The 24,711-nt window shown below is 40.3% G+C and overlaps 1 protein-coding gene across 1 annotated transcript in view; it reads right to left on the bottom strand.

Moving 5' to 3' along the window:
• CNIH3 (cornichon family AMPA receptor auxiliary protein 3) overlaps positions 1-20,626 on the bottom strand; it is a 58,006-nt gene extending 37,380 nt beyond the window's left edge. Inside the window, 1 exon segment of the mRNA XM_075147223.1 lies at positions 20,546-20,626. Within this exon segment, the coding sequence (XP_075003324.1) occupies positions 20,546-20,626 (81 nt within the window).
• Positions 20,627-24,711: the final 4,085 nt, after the last annotated feature.

The raw sequence follows: 24,711 nt of genomic DNA, 5'->3' as shown, positions 1-24,711 counted from the left end.
AATTGAGGGTGGACTGTTCGGTGGGTGAGGAATTGCTTGGATGGTCACATCCAGAGGGTAATGGTCAACGGCTCAATGTCCAGATGGAGATCAGTGACAAGTGTCTCTCAGGGGTCCGTACTGGGACCAGTACTATTTAATATCTTCATCAATGACCTAGACAGTGGCATCAAGTGCACTCTCAGCAAGTTTGCAGATGATGCCAAGCTGAGTGGTGTGGTCGACACATCTGAGGGACGGGATGCCATCCAGAGGGACCTGGACAAGCTCAAGAAGTGGGCTCGTGTGAACCTCATGAGCTTCAACAAGGCCAAGTACAAGGTCCTGCACCTGGGTCAGGGCAACCCCTGGTATCAGTACAGGCTGGGGGATGAAGGGATTGAGAGCAGCCCTGCTGAGAAGGACTTGGGGGTACTGGTGGATGAAAAGCTGGACATGAGCCAGCAATGTGCGCTCACAGCCCAGAAGGCCAACCATATCCTGGATTGCATCAAAAGGAGCGTGGCCAGCAAGTTGAGGGAGGGGATTCTGCCCCTCTACTCCGCTCTCATGAGACCCCACCTGGAGTGCTGCATCCAGCTCTGGAGCCCTCAGCACAAGAAAGACATGGAGCTGTTGGAGCAGGTCCAGAGGAGGGCCACAAAAATGATCAGAGGGATGGAACACTTCTCCTATGAAGAAAGGCTGAGAGAGTTGGGGTTGTTCAGCCTGGAGAAGAGAAGGCTTCGGGGAGACCTTACTGCAGCTTTTCAGTACTTAAAGGGGGCCTATAAGAAAGATGGGGACAAACTTCTTAGCAGGGCCTGTTGTGACAGGAGAAGGGGGAATGGTTTTAAACTAAAAAAGGTACATTTAGACTAGATATAAGGAAGAAATTTTTTACAATGAGGGTGGTGAAACACTGGACCAGGTTGCCCAAAGAGGTGGTAGATGCCCCATCCCTGGAAACATTCAAGGTCAAGTTGGACGGGGCTCTGAGCAACCGGATCTAGTTGAAGATGTCCCTGCTCACTGCAGGGGGGTTGGACTAGATGACCTCTAAAGGTCCCTTCCAACCCAAACTATTCTGTGATTCTATGAAAGTGACAGACTGAGAGAACAATTTTTGCTACCCAATTCTTATCACGATATGAAATGAATCTGAACAAGAAATTTAGCTATGTGGTTGGTGAACATTCGTTCAATATGGTTGTTCCTCTTTCTCTTCTGATTGGACTGATCTGGTTCATGCTACCAAGCAACGTAAACACGGCAGTGAAAACCCTTCCCCCTCCCTAAGGATTCCTCTGAGTCAACACCTCCACTGTGATGTTCAGTGAGAATGCTCATTTGAGCCTAAGTGGCTGTTGGTCACAATATTTTCAATATTCTTGTAATATCCTATAAATCGTAAGAGGTGTTTACTGTAGAATAATTTTATTAATGTTATAGTCTCTGATATGGCCCAGAGACCATACATGACACATCAAGTAATGCAGATCTGAGATTTAAACTGGTTTTTAAGTACTGTCTTCCTCCCACTCACCAGGACCGCTTTTTGTTAAATTCATCACTCACAGCATCACAGATGACTGAAACCAGGTCTGAATCAACCTGACAATCTTCTTTTTAGAACATTGTAAAGTGCTAACATTAGGCTAGCAGAAAAAAATGAAATCAAATCACTGGGAAAAAATTCTGCCTGTGATACTAACAAATCCTGTTATACGATACTAAACTATACATAAGTACACCACAGAACAATTTGGCCTACTTTGGTTCATTAGCGCAGGAAAAGGATGGAATGCAGGTTGTGCTATAACAGGAAATATCTTTTTTTTACTTGCCAGTGCTTGAGTGTATTGTTCATTATTTGTTTTTACTAAACATTACTAAACATCTGATGGGCTGGAGTTTTTAAGGTCCTGAAACCAAGAGCTGGCTGCTCAGAGAAAATGGTATTCAGCTCTCATTTCTTATTGTATTGTAATAAATCAATGTCTTCCTACAACATCTTGATTGCCACTGAGCTGCATAGCACAGCTTTCACAGCCTCTGAAGGCAGAAAAGACAGAACTTAACTTCTACTCAAAAAAATACAGCCTACTGTTGCACTCTATCATCTACCTGCAGCCCCTCAAAAAAGGGCATCAAATAAAACCATGAAGGTACAGTAATGGGAAAACATCCAAAATGTGTGCATATGCACTTTATAAACATTACTATAATTATTACTTAAATAGAAAATTAACTTCATGGAAAGGATGCAGGCTCAGTTAAGAATATGCACAAAGCTTTCAGACCATACCCGCATTTCTTTTTAACAGAGGGGTTATCAGCTGATTCACTTTTTGAAACACCTGGAGCTGGGTAGACATGCAGCAAAAGAGTAGTTCCCAGATTCCCTTCACAAGTCACCTTCTGTCTTCAGAATAGGGGACAAAGTAGGCTGTTACCACTCAAGTTAATTCAGGAGAAATTAAACAGGCTAACCACAGAGGCTGATGCTGCACAGCATCATCGTATATGCTGACAGGAAGCTGAAAAAAAAAAAATCTTTTTTTTAAGTCTTGGGGTTAACTTTCACACCCTTTAGAAAATCTCCAAATCAGTAAAACTCTCTGCTTTTCACTTCTTAAAGAGGGAAATTTTTTATTCTTATTTCGTACTTACTTAGTAAGATGAGCATTTATGGTGCTACTCACTCATGTTCTTAACACTACTGGTCTGTACACAGTATCGGATCTGTACTTAACAAAAGTTCATGAAGGTTTTCTGGCAAGCCTCAGAGCTGCTTCGTGTTCAGGTTCACAAGTTCAATCTATGACCCACTGAAAGAGCACAAAATTATTCATCACGGTTACTCACCATTTCAGCAAGCCAGATACTGAAGCATATTGACTTTAAAATGCTGGAGCTGTGCAACATTTAAAGTTTACAACTCTGTTCTCACTCATGCCCCCAATGACTATCTTTTGGGGTGTAAAAAGATCTCCAGTAAAGTAATAGTTCTTCATAAAATAAACTACTTCAATTTACCAGGGGTCCAAAACGTGTTATAATAGAGATTCACTGGTATTTACTCGCTCAGGGGGTGGGGGGCATACAGCTGCTCTGTAACCATTATTTCGGTACTATGTAAAAAGTTCAGAGAAGGAAATGAAGAAATATGTATTGAAAGTGCAGGACTGGAAGATTTAAGGCAGCAGAAAGTAAAACTTAAGCTACAGTTTGACCAAGACATGGAAGGCAAAAACCATGCAAACTTTCAAGGAAATGTTCTAGGTCTATTTTAGGCTTCTATTTCATCCAGAAAGAACAGCTACCAATGATCCTGCACACTAACATTTTGCTAACTAACACAAACAGTCAGATCCTTATTTTTAGTAAGAAGAGGATTAGGTGTACATATCAGAGTTTTCAAAAATATAGATTTTCTCTAAGTCAGAAGAACAGATATTTTCAACATTTCCAATAAACTAATTCTGAAAGAATTTCCAGATTTAACACAAAAAGCAAAATTTTCTTCCAACACTGTATTTTTGCTTTGGAACTTATTTTGGTTTTAGGAAAATCAGTTTATATGACATAGTTCAATATTCCATTGTATTTATTTTAAAGAAAACACACGGCTCAGTAGAGATTGAAACATTTTATCTTCCTTTCTCAATCAAGGTCTTTTGTTTGTCCTATAATGAAACAGTAATGCCAGTAAATGTTATTAATTTATTGTCACTTAATTGTCAAACCAGAATCCAGGAAAGGGAACTGGAGAGGACTTCCTGGGCTTCAGCCCCCAATTTCTGCAGACACCACATCAGAAAATCCAAGTGCTAAATACACCAAGCTTATTTTAAAAACAGGGAGGAGGCATATGATCTCCCTTTTCACTGCTCCATTTGGAACACTGCACAAATCTGCTGTGAAAGCTGGGAGCCTTCTCCTAACTTTTAAATTTGTTGCATAGGTAACACAAACCATGTATATCATTGCCAAGACTGCTTCATTACAACAGCCACTCAGTAAAATGAGAAAGTTTTATTTTGCAGGAACTTGCATCAAAATTGGCACGACTCCAAACCATTTGTCTTCAATTCAGCAGAAACTCCATCCCAGCTCATGCTAATTGACATTCATACAAACCCACACGTACACACGCAAATCTTATGCATTACAGCCTTTATATGTGAATTAATAACAGAGCTAAATGATGCTGGCGCTATAGCTCTACTTTATTTTTTTTCCTAAAGTGAGTGGAATAACTCTTGGGTGTCTGGAGCTTTTTATCCTGATACCTGCCAAAAGAAACTAGATCTAACCAATCTCTTTTTTGAAAAAGTCAAAACCTTTTTCTTGTCAAATGTCTTTAAGAGCCTTTACACATAAGTTACATGTATCAAATTATCCCTGCATTATTAATCCCTCACTTCTGACAGTAGGGAGAAGAGGGAAGATCCTTATGAACATGAGAAAAGAGCCAGAAATAATGTATTAGCACAATAATGAGTGGCAGAGAAATGAAAAATGGCAAAATAAGGTTCCCGTTTCAGGCTTCACCTGGCTATCCAGCAGGCTCAGCTCTCTGTGCCTGAGGGGACACCATGCTCTCCCCTTGCCGATCTAAGCAAGGACTGAGTCCAAAAAGAACTCTGTGCCTGCTGCTGCATCCCGAGGGAAGAGGTGTCCCTGACAAGGAAATGCAGCAGGAATTTCCTCTGAAGACGATTCAGAAAGCAGGGAAATTTACCCAGCAAGTCAAGCTGTGGCCAAAGAGGTAAGACAAGCTGCTTGCATGCTACCCATATGACTGCACCTTAATAGCCCCAGTTTGATTAGGAACTGTTTGAGCAGAGAGACCTGACACAGCTCTACTCTCCACCCCTGCATCAAAGCCACACTGCAGGAACTTATATATGGCACAAGTAGGAGCTGCCTCAACAGTCAGGAGCTTCCAAATTAGCAACAGAATTCAGTACATCATCTAGAAATTGGGAAGAGTTTTATACTGGCAGATATCACCACTGCTGTTTATGAACTTCAATATCCCTTATTTGAAAAGGTAACCCAAAGATGCACTAAAATCTGATTCTTTAGATAGCAGTTCAGATTCAGGAGAATGGTGTTAGAAAGCCCCGTAGGCCAAATACCTACAGTATTTGTGTGGTTTTGTACTTCAGACAAGGAACCTATTAACAGAGTTAATAAATACTGCCTGCCTGGTTCACGTCACAAGCTTTCAGAGTACAGTCTTAGCTCCCAATGACATGCACAAACGATGCATTACCTCTGCCTCTTTGTAGCAGGCAGACTACTGCAAAACACGTGCCAGTTTAAATGTACATGCCCTGAAAAAGTACTAGATGAAGTCAGAAAGACAAAAACAATCGTTCAGCTTAAACATTACTAATGTTGTAATTTTACATGGATATATTAACCTAATAGATGAAATATGCAACTCCACGTTGCAGGTTAGTATCAAAGAATAAACCTTTAATCCTTGCCTATCCTTGACAATGTTTCTTCCCTCACCCTTTTATTTGACTGGTTTTAACTGCTTATCTCTGAAACCCAGCAAGTGCTCTGATATTTGTAACAGCACTTCCCCATTAGCCAGATGGGTGTATCAGTCAATGTCTCAATGTTATCTCATATGACTTCGTTCCCTCCCTTTCTCCATATGATCTCAGCTACAAACCTGCCTGGTATTTCAAGTTGCCATACTAGGGCACATTTACATCCTAATTATATTTAAAGTGAGGCTTAAATCCCTCTGGCAGTGGCAGTTACATGATCAATGAAGCAAGGACAGGACATAAAGCAAAATAATTTGGAGTGATCTTTGCACAGTCAAGTATAATTCTAGTGGAAATCACCCCTCCTGACTTTCTGTTAGTATGAAGAGCTCTTCTCTCCTCTATTAAAGAGTGACAGACAGCAGTTGCTTAGAAAGATTATTCAAAATTGCATTAATAGATGGGCAACCTGCCTCAAAAGCCAAAGAATTTTATCCTTTTTGTCATATTTTATTCCTTGTCTATATCCTTTTGTTAAACATCTCCTATTAAAAAAGAAAAAAAGGCTCAAATCTTAATTTTCATCATACCCGCCCATGCAACTCGGTAGCTTCTCAGACTAGTGTATCTGAAATGCTGGTTTTGATGAGAATCTTAACACTAAAGCCAAATAAAGTGCAGAGAGGAAAAGTGAGATGAAAGGTATTCCTTTTTTTCTCTTATCTCTCCCCAATGTATTTACTTTTCTGAATATTACGCTTATTAATTCACCATATATTAATAAAAGTACACAATAATAACCAACAATACCTTGAATTATAAATCTCCCTTCAAGGCAATGAAGGCCTTAACAAATGCAAGGAAAATATCATTTCCATTTTGTATACAAGAGGAAAAACAAAGCTTAGAGAAATTAAATTATTTACAGAATCAGTGGCAGAAGAACCAAAGCCTCTGGATTGCTGCACCATATAAAATGTTAGGGGAAACAAAGAATACTGTCAGTAGACTAATAACATACGAGAAGTGAAACTACGCATTGTCGTCTGATTATTATACTGCTGTTCATCTCTAGATCAGAGCATTGCTTTAAGCAGTGCCTTTTTGGATTAAGATTGCAAATGGTTTTAAATCACTCAAGGGTAGAAAATTGTTATATTTGTCAGATTTCACACTAACAATTGTATGGTATTTGCTTGCTCTACTTAACTTGAATTTCATATGCTGCCACTATTAAACAACTCTCCACACAGAGATCTGAACACATTGCTAATGCAAACAAAGCTCTTGTGGCTCCATCCAGGGCTGCACAAACATACACCTGAGCACTTAGGTGCTTTTGTCTGTAAAAGGACGTTACATTTAGGCCAACATGATTTAAACTTTTTAGGCTCTAACTGGAAGCTTAAGCTAACTTAACAATGATGAAAATCTTACTGTAATTTCTCAAGTATTTAAGCCAAATCCTAAGTCTTTTCCAATAGAAACTCTAATATGCAAAATTAAAAATGCATCATCTCCATTCTGCAAACATGATTCAAAAGGCTTTCCTATCCACCTATGGAAATGTAGAGGTATAATTATCCTACTCTAATTAAATATTGATGAAAATCCATAAAGGAAGGCTTCCTTGCTGAGAGCACACGTGCACAAACATACAAGTCTGTGTAGTTACACCACTGTATTCCCCTGCATAAATAAAAACCATACAAACAAACAAAAAACCAAAAACTATACAGATGGACAAAAGTAGTATTATTGCTTCAGCTACGCCAAATCAGATTTTCAAGTCTGCAGAGAGGTGCAGAAGAAACCACTAAGAATAATTATTTGACAGTCACCCGAAACAGTCCACCTATTAGTATAAGAATGAAAAACTCCATCCCCGTTGTGAAAAAGACAGAAATCTATCTTCAGGAATACAACCATACTGTACAGAGCTTTGAGTGCTTTGAATGGAAAGTTACTATCTCCATGAGTTACTGGTTATTATTGCAACACTGCAGACAACAATTTGAAAAAGCAACCTGATTTCTGAATATAAAGAATTCACTTCTTGTTATTAGTTTTGACAAAACCACTAAAAAACACTCCGCAGCTGCAAAATTCTGTGGCGAATACAGTGTTCCCAGAAAGATGATTTGACACGCATCTACAACTGCTATAAAAGGGGCTTTTAAAAATCACTTCATCCAGCTGCAAGGAGAAACAGTTTTACTGGCTAACAACAGGATTCTGGACACAGATTTCACGTGCTCACCACAGACACTGAAATATGTTCCCCAGTTATCCTGAAACTGAGAGATGTCAACTCTCTCCTTCAGGAGAGAGACAAAAGTCCCATCTATTCCCCAAATACAGAGTTCAGAGATTACCTGATCTTGTACCACAACTTTATACCCGCTCACTGTCTTCCAGTCTAGACCAGCTGAAATCCAGCCAGGCAAAAAAAATCAGCTGTGCACATATAAACGGCAGTTCATTAAGAGAAGGAAGACAAGCAAGCAAGCTGTGCAGGAGGTATGATCATAATATAGCTGTACAAAGCCTGTTTCTAAATAGGCTAATAATTTTGCTCCCTGCAGCTAGAACACATTTCAAAACAGACCTCAAGCGGAGGAGGAATTTTTAAGGTAAGTCCAGACTGCCATGCTTCCCTCCCGCCCCAAAGGATTTCATCATTTTGTTCACAACTCTTTTATTTTTTTTTTAAAACCTTACATTACTGCATTCAGTATAGGGTAACAGTTCAGAAAGTAGCAGTATTTTGCAAACCAAATACACCCCTTAACTTTTTTTAAAGGGACACAATCAGTTGTTACTAATATTAAGGAAAAAACCTACATTTTCAATTAGCAACAAAACTGGTAAATACACCACATTGTTCTGAACATAAAAAAACTTGCATGTACATGGAGATGCATTACTTAAGTTTAATTACATTCAGTGTGGTAGAGTCAATTCTTCTGCCTCAGTTGACTTAAAAATCACTTCATCTATCTCTCACAAGAGAACCTGAACCATCAGGCTACTCATTTTTTTGAAATATGGATAACAGCGTCGTTTCCATTGCTGGTATCACACTACAGTGCATAAATATACATTTCACTGAAGGGATGAGAGAGGCAAGAGACCTACTCTTATTTTACTATATAAGAATTTCGTACAATGTGAGACCATTCCCTCTAGCAGGATACCTGTCCCTGGAGACTCTACGGGTCAGCGGTGAAGCTAATGTCAGGGTCTGAATCAAAGGCAGCAGATCTGAGGCTGGCACTCCCAAGGGGTTGCATGCATGCTCTTCTCCTTCTACCAATTAAAACTTACAGAGGATTTGACAATATTTCTCACCAGACCAAAACCTATGCACCTTTGTAGGCTGTGGGAAATACAGGTTGAACCTCTGCAGCAAAGGGAACTGAGTATAAATCTCCCACATTCCTTGTACTTTCGATACAAGCATGCCGCCAATATTCTGCCCCGCATATGGTCTCCTCCTCCTACATGCAATTAAGTATTTTATGTGGATTCTTTCTAAAACAAACTGGTTTTTCCATTTAGATAACAAGATCAAAACCTTTTAAACATTTCAGTATCTGATCGCTTCTGATTTCTTCAGTTCAGCACCAAAACCCCAAGATCAGTTACTCCCAGAGCACCAGTGACAACAAATTGACATGTCGTATCAGGAATGCTGTCACTTGTTAGTTAGATACTAAATTGATCTGATAGTCAGGACTGTCTTGAAAAGCAAACAACTTGTTACAGCGTGGATTCCCAGTCACGGCCACACATTCAGCAAGCTAAGAAAGGGCATCCTAACAAAGCTCATAGAGACTCTTGCTTTTCCTTCTGTCCTTGAAACGATGCAAACAAGGACCATATCTGCAAATAAATTGAATAAGCAGATGTATAAAGTTAGGCCAAAGCTTCATCCCTAGTCTTAATCTCCTCAATGGGCCAAAACAAAGTATGGGAGTTTGGATCCAACCTCTACAGCTGAGTTGTTGACTTCAGATTTGTGGCTCTGGTTCAGGTAATGGCTAGTGCAGACGAACTGGTTTGCAGACCTCTCAACCAACTAGGGTGAGAAGAAAATAGCATTATTTTCTACCAACGGCCAGGAGAGGCTGGAGAACTCTGCTTTCAGCACAAGAGAGAGCACTGCTTTGCCCTTGCTTCTCTTTATACTAAACTCCATACCACCTAAGAAAGCACAATAAGAAATGAAACAACTAAGATGTATTTCTCACTACCTCTACATCACAGATTCATTGCTACAGATTTGTATATCTTCTATTTGTATAGGCCCCATTCTTCACTACCCAGCTTTTTCCACACCAAGCTGGGGACAGGGTAAACTCGAGCTGGTGAAAGACCTAATACAAAAGGCCAGCCAGATGCGAAGCTAGGAGGAAGGGTGGTAGCCTGGTCACATTGGACCGATAGCAGGTTAATTCTGGCTGGAGGCAATATAACTGGCTACCTATAGATATGAGAGGATATATTCTTCTGTCCCTGTTTCTCCTCAAAATTACAAATAATTTCTAATTTACCCCACCTTAAATGCCATATGCTTCCATGCAGTGTTTCTACTTGCATTTTTCTTATCAAACCTACAGTATGGGGGATATGAGAAGAGAAAGACAGAGACACATTAAAGCCACAAAGCTCCATCTTCATAAATTATTCTCAAAAGGAACTGAAGCACTTTTTCTATTAGTTCACAGCACAAAGCTGACAATCCCAAAGCTAGGAATAAACAGGATGCTTCTGCAAAATAACTTCAGGGAAAGGGTAGTAAACAGATGGGAAAATATATCAAAATAGATACAACTAGAAAAAATATTCGCTCCAAAGAGGTGGTAAGAGAATGAGATCAAAAGAGAAAATCTTTTTTCAATATCGGTAAGATAAAAGTCACTGATGAGAGATTGGCCAGTTGGCTAGTGCTGTCTCTGAGCAAGTTTCCCATCTTATCACCACACCACAATTTATTCTATTCCTGAGCTTTCAAAGATTCCTACATATTTTTACAAGTTATTATTCTGACATTTTTAATTTCTGTTTCACTGATATATGCTTGGGAGAAGTATTACCTTCCTTTTCCCCACATGCTCCTTACATTGAGTTCTCTTCCATCTCCTCACAAGCTTCACACTGCTGCTGCTACTTCTTTTCCCCTCTCTCATGTTCTCCATTCCTACCAGCAGTGATTTATGCACATTCACCAAAATCCAGGAAACACATAAGGGCATCTGGGTTCTGTTGCTAAAAAATCTGTTCAAGCATGTCACATATTACACCATACCCACACAGGAGACTTATTACACAGGCTGTCCAAAAATGTCCACCACCTGAATTCAACCATACCTTCTGGATTCAGGCAGCCTTCTCTTCTCAAATAATTGTCTCCCAAACAAGCATTCTGTGTTCTCAATCTTCCCTCTTGTTAGTCTCTTACTCATACATATATTTTCTTCCTCTCATTTGCTCTTTCCTTCATGTCTTTCTCCCTGGACTCCTCCTTCCCGCTGTCCCATTTCCCCCCTTCCCACACCATTTTTATTGCCCATTACCCACTCAACAGTGGGGTCCTACCCAGTCTCAGAAAGGAGCCCGCTGTAGGGCGGCAGGCAGAAATGCTGCTGGATCTGTGCTTCCTGCCTCCCAGTGGCATGGCAGGAGCCCAGCTGGACCAGCAAGAGGCAGGACAAGGGAACAGGGGCTCTTCTAATGCAGGTGGCATCGGGCAGGGATGACTAGATTCAAGATCTTCCTAAGTTTTCTTTCTTTCCCAAAAAGAGGCCAGGCAGAACTTGGAGGAAATAACTCCAAGGCCAAGACACACACACAGACACACAACGGCCATCAGCCACACAACTGTGTTTGCAGAGATAAGGCAAGGTGAAGCGATACAGCAGCAATGCAGCTGTGTTTGCAAAAATAGAGCAAGGGAAAGGGATACAGTAGCCGGTAAAACAATCAAACCTTGAGAGTAAAATAACAGCAGCCCAAAAAGCATCCTCATCTGTTCACCTATGTTCTTATGAAACTCATTAGTTTAATTACAGGGGTGTGATTAAGGCTAAGGATACATTTCAGCATAGCTCCAAACAGGCCTGCCACTTAAAAGATCAGCAAATCAATTTTCTAAAGGATCTGCTAATAGTGTTTATATAATACTGCAGGAAGAAAACTCTGAAGCACACGCAATCAAATTGATCTCAGTGGAGCCTTCATTATGCTTGCTTATAAATGCCCATTCTCTGAATGTACAGGCAGTTTATACTTAGATGGTGATACAATGTGAACTATTTAGCCAGAACTCATAATGCAATAAAAAAATAATGCAACAGAAGATTGACTAAACAATCAAACACTCGAAACAGTGACTCACAGCATGAAGATCGTTGGCATTTAAACGCATTCAAAAATCAAATGTCATTCTATTCAAAAAAATGGCGCTTGTATCAACAATGCCTGGCACTTGCACAGTATCTGTTATCAGAGAATTGCAAGGACTATAACTTACTAATTCTCACCATTTTACTGTAGGTCTCCGTAATTTTTTAAACTTCAGTTCTTCCAGTGATGTGCTTAGCTTAGACTTCCAGCTGTATTTAAAAAAAAAAAAAAATAAAAATTTCTATCTCTGATAGCTACAATATGGCATGACCCGCAAAAGCGTAGAAATACAAAAGGACCCAAAACCAACCCAAAGGTAAGCTTTTCATGACCTATTGCATTGGTGAGGAGTTGCAAGCAGTGGGCTATGGGACAACTCAACGAAGGCACTATTTCTTCATCTCCCTTAGGTTCTGCTTCATGTGCTCACATTATCAAAACTGGAGCTGCAAGTTCAGCACTCCTGAAGTATCTTGCTGAGAAAACCTACTTCCATTGTAAATGTTTTGTGATTTTTCGGTGCCTTCTAACATAACTTTTCACAATGACATTCCTAAAATAAACCCTTGCTTTATATAGCAGTACTTTTTCAATGGGAAGTGGAGAAAAATATAAAGACTTTTGTCCTGCCTTCACAAGGTGCATTGATGTTCCTCTGAATTTTCCTGGGCACACTATGAAACACTAAGCATCAGGAAGATGCTGTGTCTCAGCAGAAAAGTTTTGTACCAGACGAGGGGGATAGGATGGGCGGACTACTACATGGTGAAAAATCGGCTGCACCATCAGACTGAAAGGGTAGCGGTCACTGGTTTGAATGGCCAGTTAGGAGTGGAGTTCCTCAGATATCAATACTGGACCAAGTTTTGTTTGACAGATGTGGCAAGTTTGCAGATGACACTAGACTGGGGAGATCAGCTGACATACTGGAGGGCACAGCTGCCATTAAGAGCAGCCTTGACAAGCTGGAGGAATTGGCTAGTGAGAGCCTCATGATGGTCAACCAAGACAAAGGCAAAGTCCTGCACCTGGGATAGGCTATCCACATAAAACACTACAGCCTGGGAGCAAGCCAGCAGAAAAGGACCTGGCCATTCTGGTGCACAAAAGTTTGGAGCACATGACGTGCAAGGAGAGACTGAGGGAAGTGTGTTCAGCTATGGCAGGATCTGATTACTGTGTTCAGTTTCCTGGGGTGGCTTAGACAGAAGTCAGCACAAAGCTTTTCTCAGGGGCATGCACCAAGAGGACAAGAGACAAAAGTCAGAAGTTGCACCCAGAGAAATTCCAGCTGTGTGAAAGAAATGTTCACAGTGGGAACGGTCAAGTATTGGAACCGGTTCCTGGAGAGGTTGTGGGCTCTCCACCCATGCAGGAATTCACAAGTCAACTGCACAAGGCCCTGAGCAGCCTGGCCTAACTCTGAAATTAGGCCCACCTTGAAGAAGGGATTTGACTAGGTCCCTTCCAATCTAAATTATTCTATGAACCTTTTAACAGGAACTGGATATTTCTGAAGGCATAATTATTACCAAGGAACACAGGAACCATTCTGTCAATAAAATTGCATCTTGCTCTCTGCACAGCATCATGGTCACAAATTGAAATTTTTTTGATGGGAATTTCCAACTGTGAAACACCGGACAAAGTTGATCTAGTAAATCAAGTAGTATTTGACATTCTTCTAGCTTCATCTCATCAGGTGACTCTGTCCTGTGACTTTAAGTGACTATTTCTTTGCAGAGTGGAAATAACAACAATTCTTACCTGTTTCATATGGGAAAGGTACTTTTTTCCACAGAAAGTGGAAGTGTTTTCCAAACCAACAACCTCCAGAAGGGTAAGTCTCTCAGCACCCCCAGCTTACGACTTAGGTGAGACCTAGTTTCATTGCCTGGTAGAGTCACCTGCAGCTGTCAGCAGCAACACTGGTTATAAATGAACTGCACGTCAGAGGCACTGAGGAAGAGGAACAGGTCAAAGAGAGGTCTAGTATCTGTAAGGAGAAGATTCTTATTCTCTGCTGAGCTTCTTCCTCTTTCTGAAAAGTATTTTGATAAAAGGATATTTATGTTGGGGTGGGAGGAATCAACTAAGCTAGAGGTCTGAGGGTTGAATTCAATGTTTTAAGTGCGATTTAATGTAGTATGTGCTGGCTGAATAAACAAATATGTGTAACGAGCTATAATCTCATGCCTCAGACTCAGTCTAAGAGTTGTACTCACGGTCTAATAAAGTATGACAGCTATATTGCCTTGCTTATTAACAAGCATAGCAGTTTAAAAAAAAAGCACTAGAAATACATTATTTACCAATTTGGATACAAAATCCCTTTGGTAAGTAGATTTTCCAACTAATCTTAAGACCAAAAAAATATCAGTTATGTGACAACCAAATAACGTTTAAATAGTTCTCTGCACATTTTTGTGGGAGGCACAAGATTCCACACAATAATTTATTTTACACAGATAATGAAGTCACTATGACTTGTGAAGCATCTGGAATTACAGCCAGTGGCAACCACTCACAATTTAAAACCTTTCTCCGAATAAATCTCATCATGACAGTTCAAGCATACACAGAGATCCAATTTAATCTTTCCGCCGCATTTAAATCTGTGGTAGAGCCTGACGACTTCCTAGATTTTTTAATTATTATTTAAGCATGACAAGGTAACTAAACTGAAATATATTTATTTTCCAATATATAAAATATAGTTTGCTCCACGGCCTGTGCTGCCTGGCCTAATATCTGTCTGTCAGCATTAACGTGACAAACTTCTGAAAGAAAAGTTGTAAAGGAACTGTCAAGCTATTCTATAGCCAGACCAATCTGGTTGTGCTCTGTCTTTAAAAAGAGTGGAAATATCAGACTTATTCCTTAAACTGTCACGACTATGAAACCTTCAGGGACAACATGCTTCGCCACTTAGAGAAGGAAAAATATGTTCAAGAAATACGTATAACGTACAGCAACAGCATTTGTGTTCCTGTTCATCAAACCTTAATCTGATTTTATTTTTAATCACGTAATTATCCAATATTCTTGGAGAACTGAATTAATGACTCATTAAAGGACAGCACTAAACTTCAATATCTGAAAGAAAATTCAAGCTTGACCACAAGTCTGTAAGGAAATTACTTTCTTTTCAAGACAGGCTCTAAAGCATTGTAAAGAGGTTAAATTGAGATGGCTGACAGCCTTTACTGAAGAGAAGCACGGGTTCAGGTGAGCTCATGGATCTCTGTTCTTGTTTCAGGTAAGACAGATAGCTATGCCCCAAACCAAACTTACAGAAACAATAAGACACTGATACATAGAGAACATTGATAAACTAGCAACTAGTTTGTGACCGAAGTGCTTTGCTCAACTGAATTTGCTATCAACCCAAGCTTTAAATGATTCTCTTGTGTACTCTTTATGTATCTTTAAAATTAAGGTTGTACAATTTATTGAAAATTAGGGTAGGAATTTTATGAGGAAGCCTAAGTGAGTCAGATACCGAATACTCACCAAATTCCACATATATAACTCTTGCAGAGCTTTCTAATTTTTTACCTAAGCTACTGCAACTTGAGTACTAATAAAATATGGTCCACATCACCAGGACAATACAGTGACAAATAACATAAGTGGCAACATCTTATACGTACATAGCACCTTCTGTCAGAAAGTGAAGGCATTTTAGGGATATATGTTAAATAAAATGACATGCAGTTCAGTTCTATTATCCACACTTAGTAAATGAGAAAACAAGGCATAGATAATTCAAGCTGTCTGCTAAACATAATACACAAAGCCAATAGCAGAAACAGCACTGAATATAGATTCCAAGGGCTTCTTTCCCTGGTGTTTGTAAAAAAGGATGCTTTAATTTAAAACTAAAAGTCAATCTTAGCCTATATTACTCTGTTCAATCATTGCCTCCCACTGTTTTTAAACATACCTGTGAACTTGTAACTGTTAAGTCAAGCCAAAGTCGTATTAAAGTAGTTAATCAGGATTAATACTATCTTCACAATTCAACAGAAAAATAAGGGAGGGGGGGAAGGGGGGAAACATAAACCAAAAAAATTTCCATGTTCTGCTGCTTTATTCTTCTTATGCTTGGTTCAGGTAACTGTCACCAATTTCAGTGCACACAACTCTTGCATGCCAGAGAGCTATTCCCAGATTCATTTGAATTCACAATTATATCAGAATACTCCAAAAGCCCATCAAATTTGGTACAACTTCTCAGGCAGGCACTATTGATTTTTTCACTGGCATGATACTCCTAATACTTTCTGGCAATCCTTGAGTACTACTGGTTATGAAGCAGTCGCACACATTCAAAGATATGCTGGTATGAGTTCAAAAAGAGATGGCCCACCACAGAAATTCTTTTTTTTTTTAAACAGTAATGTTCTTGGTATTTATGAATTGTTTTACTGTGGTATTGTAAAATGGAACACTTTGAAAAGCTTTTTTCTTAAAGCTTTCCTTAAAATAGCAAATTTCTTCTTAAAATATTTAAAAAAGGGAAGGACTCAGATTATCCAAAACCAATGTATTTGAAGAGAATAATAGTGCTGTGGGACTTCATACAAGCATGTCACATTTTAAGTGATGACAAATAAACCACAATTTGGTCAACCAGTCAACTTCACAGACACAACGCAACGGAGCTACACTAGAAATTAATGTGGTATGTCAAATCTTGTTGGGAGTTCAAACAGACTTGACATAGCTCAGTTAAATGTTAACGGGAAGCTAAATCTTAGTTCAAGATAGTTTAGGAATGGATTAAAACTGATTAGTAAAAAGCTGTTTATAAAGAAGAACAACAGCGGAGGACAGCAAAACCAAGTGTCCGTGATCATTAGTAAGAAGACCATATACTCTGTTCTTGAGTTTACAACATGATCAGATGAGGATATAAAATTATGCAGTTAGCAGACCAAATTCTGCTGTTAGTTGTATCACGCAATCCCCCCGAAATATGCTCAGCTGCATTATTCCAGATGAGAGGACACCTTGGCCAAAACACATTTAAATGACACCTCAGCTGGTAAAGCAAACAGAGCACTATTGTAACTGCATTTCTGCAAGAAGTCACATGCAGTATATATTCAAATCAACTGTACTGAGGTATCTCTATGTATTACTTTTCCCCCCCTCACAAGATACGCACTTACCGAAGTTCGCTCAATATTTTGACGCTTGCTAACTTCATTTGAAGACAGTCTCATTCAGCTGATATACATTCGGCTAATATGGCTTCAGATACAACCAACTTTACCAAACTGTATATTTATGAAAATTCAAACTCAGGGAAAGGTTTTAGGCCTCAGATGGAAAAGTTTTCCTGGATTTTGAAAGGACTAATTGATAGTGTTAAATGAAGTTTAAACACCAAAAGAGTTGTTTGAAACAGCTTACTTAATTCTATAATGGGAATGTAAGGTTTTATTAAATTCCAGAGGCTGGTTAGAAGAAACCAAGCAGAAAAGTCCACCACCCTCTACTAAATTCTCTAGTACTTTTCCATAACAGTGGCATGAAAACATCCACTTCTACATGATGTTTCTAATATTGTGTCATTACAGATAGAGGTAATGTGGTCACTGAACAACCTAAATGCTTACAAAATTCCCATACCACAGAGGGTGGTATTTGTACTATGTAGTACATGGAGAATTCAATTTTTCAGCCCTTTTCTTTCATTTTATATGTATGAGTGCAATTCCAGCAATGATACATTAAGATAAATCTTGTGCATAGTTTAAACAAAAGTTTCTGATAGTATCTAATTTGTTTCTTGGATTTGTTTTTTTTTTTTATGATGACAGACACCACTGGCAATCTATATGAGAAGATCACTCAGAGGTAGGAAAAAAATTATTACATGTTCCAGATGTCTGAAGCAGTTTCTGTATTTTATTTACAATTCCTTTAAAATACACCGACCAGCTTCATTCTGTCTGCCCCCAAACAGTACGGAGCACAGGAATGCATAGAGAGCCTTTAACTTCTTAGAGGAAAGGCATCAGAAAAGCACAGTTTCCAAAAATAAAAATCCTCATTTTACCCTCTTCTTTTCTTTTGGCTTGAACCTATTACTGTTTTTATTGAACCTATTACATCAATATTAATGAAAATTATAATTCATCTGACTTCCCAGCACAAAGAAAATGAGATTTTATTTGATCCACTGTTAATTCATTCCAGATAACTGCCCAAACCGCAGTCAGCTTCAGGTTAGAACAATGTGAAGTCCAAAGGCTATAGTTTTTTCTCGTCCTTTAAAATAATTTACAAAATATAAATTCTCATTCAGTCTTAGAATCTCAGAAATCTTTCAAAGCGATGGGGCGCTCAGATTAATCAACAACTTATTCTTAGTAATCGAATGTGTTCGTTTTTTTTTTTAAAAAAAAAAACACTTAAAAAGCATTTTAACAGGAAAATATAATTATTAAAATCCTCCACTGCACTTATGAGAACCTATTTAAAATATATCTACTGTCCCTTGCAAGTATATTACAGTGAAAAAAATCAGGTCACAGGAAAGGAGTAGGAGTTTTGTTTCTTGAGAAGATTTTCACAATGGGATATTTAAGGTAAAAGAAACTCCTATAACTCAATACATAAGCTGCATGTTAGACTACATTTTAGAAGAAACAAGAAACCAGATTATAACAGTTCTTACAGAAAGAATAATAAAAATCCTTGTGTTTTGTATATGTGGGTAACAAGTATGCTTAAAAGTTTATTCTGGCAGGGTGTTAAATCTGTTATTCTATGACCTTCACAAACCATGTATTTTAATAGAATTATCATCTATTTATAAGAAAAGATGGCACCAATTCTTGCTCTATTACAATAGAACAGCATTTCCAGCCATTTTCAATAGATATAAGAAACACGCACCATAAACATAAGCCTATTGACAAAAGGTTTCCTTTCTTAGTTGCCTCTTATGGACAAATAATGCATAGTTCTCCATGAGTTTCCAGACTGAAAGTTGAAAAATGGTTCACTAAGAGTAAATTTGCAGTAACTGCACTGGAAGTGGAAGAAAAAGAATTTCTTAGATTTGTTAGAAGTACTACACGTCTTCAGACAACAACAGCTCCAGTCCAGGAAAAAGACGACTGGTGAAACATGGTAACAAACTTCAAATACATTTAAGAAATCATTAAAATTGTGATAGTAATGAAGGAAATAATAACTGCTTAATTTGTAGCAAGAGATTCAGAGTAGAATACACCTTTAACTCTAAACCCTTTGAAGAAGCTGTAGAATTCTCACTTTTGGGGCCCTAAAGGTTTGGGGAAGAGGAGGGAAGAAAACATGAGTAACCATCTAAACTTTACTACTTCTTTTTTCAGATAACAGGAGTGCAGTAGTTGACTGCTAGAGACCCTTTTCAGCCTTGCAGTACTTGACATCATTACAGTACTTGGCATTACCATCACACTTTTGTGGTTTCATTAATAAGAAAAAACTTGTAACTGCACCATTAAGAGTTCAAAATAATTTGCTTTCAAAGAATTCTCACAACAGAGTGATCTGTTTCATACTTCTAATACGCTTACATACAACTAAGCTAGCAGCTTTACTCTCATTTCAATAAAAATAAATTCTGTATCTCCCTTGCTTGTTAGTCAAAGGAGGGGTTTTTTAATCTTACTCCATCAGGTATCTGTAGAGGCATTCATGAGACTTTTCAACGTATCCTGTTCCATCCTGAATGTTTATGGCATGAAGTTATTTGTGTAGCATACACATAGCATAAATAATTCCAAAATATGTAACCTTTTCAAAGAATTGCAAATTATGCATAAGGATAATTTCACCACTGCGGAAATAAACACCTTCTAAGTCACACGCTTATGCCTACCACAGCCACCCAGTGCAGAGTAAGGAATGAGCACCACCACTTCCGAGTGAAATTAATGACGGTGGATTCAAACATCCAGTTCATGCATTACAAGGGTGAGGAAGTTTCACATTCAAATCCCATTGTTACAAAAGTTACTAACGTAGAAATTATTGAAGGAAAAACAACCCAACTGCTTCATCAGGTATGGGATGGTTTCTCCCTCACGACTGTCTATTCTCGGGCAAGAAAAACAGCAGTTCTTACCGCGAAGATCCCACAGCCAGTGCTAGAGCCATGAGTACCTCTTAACTCAGCCAAAGCCAGCAGCGGGCAGGTCTCCACAGGCGCAGGGCTGGGGCAGCACGCCGGCTGCAAGCACTTCCCAGAAGCGCGGACGGTCAGGTACGCTATCACACGCTACCACAGAGGCATTGCCATTGGTCTTTACGCTTGTAAAAACTTAATATATGAAATAACCCACGCTGAGGTTTCACGGCGCGGTCTGTCCTGGCACAGCCGCCCGTGCGGGGGAAGCGCGGGAAGCGCCCGCTCCCGCCGCGGGACGCCGGCGGCACAAGCCGGCAGCGAGCGCTTCGCCTCGGCTCCCCGGGCGCGGGGCTGCCCGCTCCAGCCCCAGCCGTCCTGCCGCCCCTCTACCCTCACGCAGCCCTCACGGCACGACCCCCGCCAGCCTCCCCCCTTCCCTCCCCCGGGGCTGGAGCCGTTTTTAACGGTCTCCGCGGGCGGCGGAGGGGCCGGGGGGTGTTGGGGTACTCACATGCCAGATGGCGAAGAAGATGAGGGCGGCGCAGAGGACCAGCGACAGCATGTAGCAGAAGGCGGCGAAGGTGAAGGCCATGGCGGGGAGAGCCCCCCGCGCCCCCCGCCCCCGGCCGGGGGGGTCCTGGCGGGCGACCAGCAGACCAGCGACCCCCGAAATCCCAGCGGGGAGAGCGGCGAAGTGACCGGGCGCCCTCACGGCGGAGGGAAGTGTCACATACGCAGACACAGCCGGGGCGGGCAGGGAGGGCGGCCGCCGCGCCCCTCACAGCCGCTCCCTTCGCTCCGCCGAGCCCGCCCCGACCCCCGCCGCGCCGTCAGCGCCTGGGGTTCCCAGCCCAGCCCCTCCACCTCCGCCGCCGCTCTCCCCACCCCGCTGAGGCGCGGCGGAGGGCGGCCCCCGCCGGCAGGGCGCCCCCGAGGGGCGGGTCCCCTCAGCGGGGGCGGCGGGGGGCTCGGCGGCGGGGTCCTGCCGCCACTCGGGCAGCGTCTGCTGTCACGCCCGCGTGTGCCTGACTGAAATCGTGTATCACGACAGCGCGAGAGGAAGGAGCGTAGGCTGGGATCAGTTTAGGCCCAATCCTGAGAAGGTAATTATATGCCCAAACTCGAAGTGCTTTTTTTATTGTTATTATTTTTTTCTTTTAGGATCAGGTAGCTCGGGCAGGAGGAGGGCAGGAGCTCGGCCAGAGGAGGGGTGAGACGTGCCCCAAGGAGCAGCCGCCTCGGCGAGGCGCAGGGCGAGGCCAGAGGAAGGCCGAGGCGGTGCCAGGGCATCTCCCGGCGTGGGGAGGCCGGCGCTGGAGCGGCCGTCCTCTGATGGAGGGAGAGGGGGCAGAAACCCAGCCGAGGAGCTAATTAGCTGAAATGGAGTAGCTCAGCAAAGTAAGGTTAGTCCATCCTTTCCCACTAGGTGAAAACGGTATTTGCTGTTAGAGTAAATAAAGACAAACCTTTCTTAAACGCCAAAAGTTGGGAGAGTGCTCTTGATGACTTTCAGGTATTCGCAATATCCAAATTGCTGAAATACATATTTAAAACAAGGAAGGAAGGGTAAGCCCCTGCCTTCTTACCCTGCCTTTAACAGCGTCCCTAGCGTCTCCAGGCATGACCTGGCTATTTCTGCAGGAAATCTGTTTTAGATTTACCATCAAAAGTTCTTCCACCTCTTTGGAGCACATCAGCTGATACAATACAGCAGGTTTGTAAGCATAAAGTTTTCAGGAGAAAATACCACAGAACCACCAGAAGTCCCATTTAAAAATATTCTGAAAACCATGGATGAAAGCTGTATGTTTGAAATATCCCTACAAAACTTAAAAATAATTTCAGTTCACCGCATTTTTCTATCCTTTTATGGGTGGAAGAGGGTTCAGTAGCAAAACTGTTTAGAAATTTGCCAGCATCACCTGTTGAAAAGTAAGACTTCATGGTACAAGAAATCGTAATTCTATCAAAGCCAAGTTTAATACAAGCTTTCTTTTTAAATGTTTACAATATATTTTTGTTTAAAATTATGGTATATTATTTTTAACATAATATGCACTTTTATCCCAAGGAAAGAGTGCTGATTTGAATTAAAAGTCAAGGCCAGTAATTAATAAACCAATCAGGAATAAACTGATGGATGTAACCTTTTATAATTGAGCTGCTCCAGACTGTACATGTGATTTGATGCTTTAATTGAGAAGGACAGAACACGGCAAATAGTAATGAGCTTTCCTGTCATACAGAGATGCAGTAAACGCATTGTAATTCTCTGACCTTTTAATTCTTTTGTAACTGAAATCCTGCAGAGTGTATGCTTGTGAAAGTAAATGGCTTATTCATAACAACACATTTTGAAACGAGCTGTAAATGAGGTACAGAAGTCGTCTTCGGATTTTTTTTTTTTTTTTTTGCCACAGTTACTTTAATATCTGGATATATATTACCTGTGTTAAGATTCAACACAGAAAAACTGATGCTTCCAAGAAAACCAAAATAAAACATTTCTTTCTGGAGCACTTACATGTATACACACATACACACATATATACGCATATCTATAAAAATCTACTGTAGATATCACAAAAGACAGAAGTGGAAACAACCACTAAACCTCAGTTCAGGACTACACTCCAAGGTAGTGTTCTGTTCTCCTGTTTTTCACTGTCTCTCATCTTCATTTACATTCCAGCTACGTATTTGGAGCTCTTCAGTGAACACACAGGCAAATTATTTGTTTATCATGTTGCAAGGAGACATTTCCACAGCCCAATGCTTCCAAGATCACACAGCCTTTCCTGATATTGATTTTGAAACATATATTGCCCATTAACCGTATTTCTGGTCATTAATCATTGCTAGTGGCTGACTAATTACAAGTTTCTGATATACAGTGAAAGGAAAATCTATCAAGATGCATTTAGGATGTTTTTGTCCTACTGTTGTCTTCTTACATTCTACCGCGAGGATACCTTAAGTATCCTGAGATATTTAAGTGATGGAGAGTGATGGAAAGATTTACCCTTCACTCAGTACATCTCTGAGATTTGTCTCAATAATCACTAAAAAGTCTTCCTTATCTCCATCTCGTTACAAACTCATTACAACTCTCTCTGGCATGAGGACCTCACAGCAGGGAGCCGTTCCTTTGTCATTTCTGAACGAGACTATTGCAAACCACGGCATCTGAGGCAACGGGTGAAAATAATATGGATGTGCCTGACCCTTTTCTCACTGGTTTAAGCCTATGTGAACACAGCAGGAACATCAGTCTGTCTATTAGGTCCCCATTCACTTCTAAGGTCTTGGTCCTAACTTTCAAATGAACTGATAGACCTGATCCTAGCTGCATCAGAAATTACAGTCGAGCACCCAGCTGTGCTCCTTTGAAATAATGCGTATCACAGAGGCCAGAACGGAGGGTATGGGAGCTGAGGGCTGAGGATGCAGCATTAGCAGCTGAAGGGAACTGGAATAGGAAAACCAGATAAATACAGAGTATAACCACCTTTAGAAAAAAAAAATATGTTGCTTTCAGAACTGTTATTTTAATGCTTCTTTTCCCAAAATAAACAAAATGACATCCACACATTGAGACATACCTGGATTTCTTTTCCATTGTTAGAAATAAAACGCCTAGCAGTTCTGTAGCAGTCCATTAGCAAATGCAGTAATCCTTGCTCTCTGGTGTTCAGCAGCTCGTTTTAGCAGTCACAGTCTCAGATTTAGCACCTCATCTTTCATTCTGCTGTCTTCAAAATTTCACAAATGCTCACGCTTCCTCCGGGTTGTGTATTCCCAAGCCATTCCCAGAAGGGGCTGCTGTTCTCACCCTGCACCTGTAACCCGGCAATGCAGCAGCAAAAATTATTTAGAACACTGAAGCATGGAGATGAATTTCAGACCAAGTAGAAAGTCAGTAAGAAATGGGAAGTAAATTCATGTTCGGATTGATAAAAAAAAAGTTTGTATTTTCTCATCTTTAACCAAAGGCTATTTCTTTTAAATGTATTTGCTGATGGGTCATGCAAGGTACTTCAAGCTTAACAATACTTTCTAGCGCAAGTTTTTACATGAGCTGGTTTTGTAGGCTGTATCCCACAATACACACAAACAGATCATGACAGTGTGTTTGTAAAACCTTCAGAGAAATGGTTTTTACAAAAGACTGTAAGGGTCCTTGCTTTACTTAAACAGATTAAATTTAGGCAGGCTACAGTTACCACTGAAGCATATTTTGTGTTTTGAATTTGTTGTTTGTAAACAAAAAGTATTTGTCTTTACCATGCATATTTATTGGAAAATATGACTGCAGGTTCCTGAAGGAATTAGAGAAACAAGTAGACCTTTTTTTGCAATACAGATGGTGGTGCTGCTTTTGTACAAGCAGTACTGAGATGCTGATTTTCAAAGCTATCACTCTGCAAATATTACCATAGGTCAAAGCACAAACAGAGAGGATTTGGGATTTTTTACTTAAGGATGGCTTTTTACTTTGTGAGGACTCTATGAAGGGACAAAAAAAAAATCAGTCACTAGATAAACAATAACAAAGGAGTACATCTGGTGAGCAACAGACGGCCCTCAAAACCAAATGACATCCAATGTTCCTATAGACATTGTGACAATAGATGCAGTAGCTTAATGAGTTCAGGATGCCCTTACGTTAGCAGGTCT

This window comes from Calonectris borealis, chromosome 3 (genome assembly GCF_964195595.1).
Source record: "Calonectris borealis chromosome 3, bCalBor7.hap1.2, whole genome shotgun sequence".
In the NCBI taxonomy this organism is placed as follows: Eukaryota; Metazoa; Chordata; class Aves; order Procellariiformes; family Procellariidae; genus Calonectris; species Calonectris borealis.
Note: the sequence above shows the minus strand (reverse complement) of the source record. Positions and strands in the feature narration are given on the sequence as shown.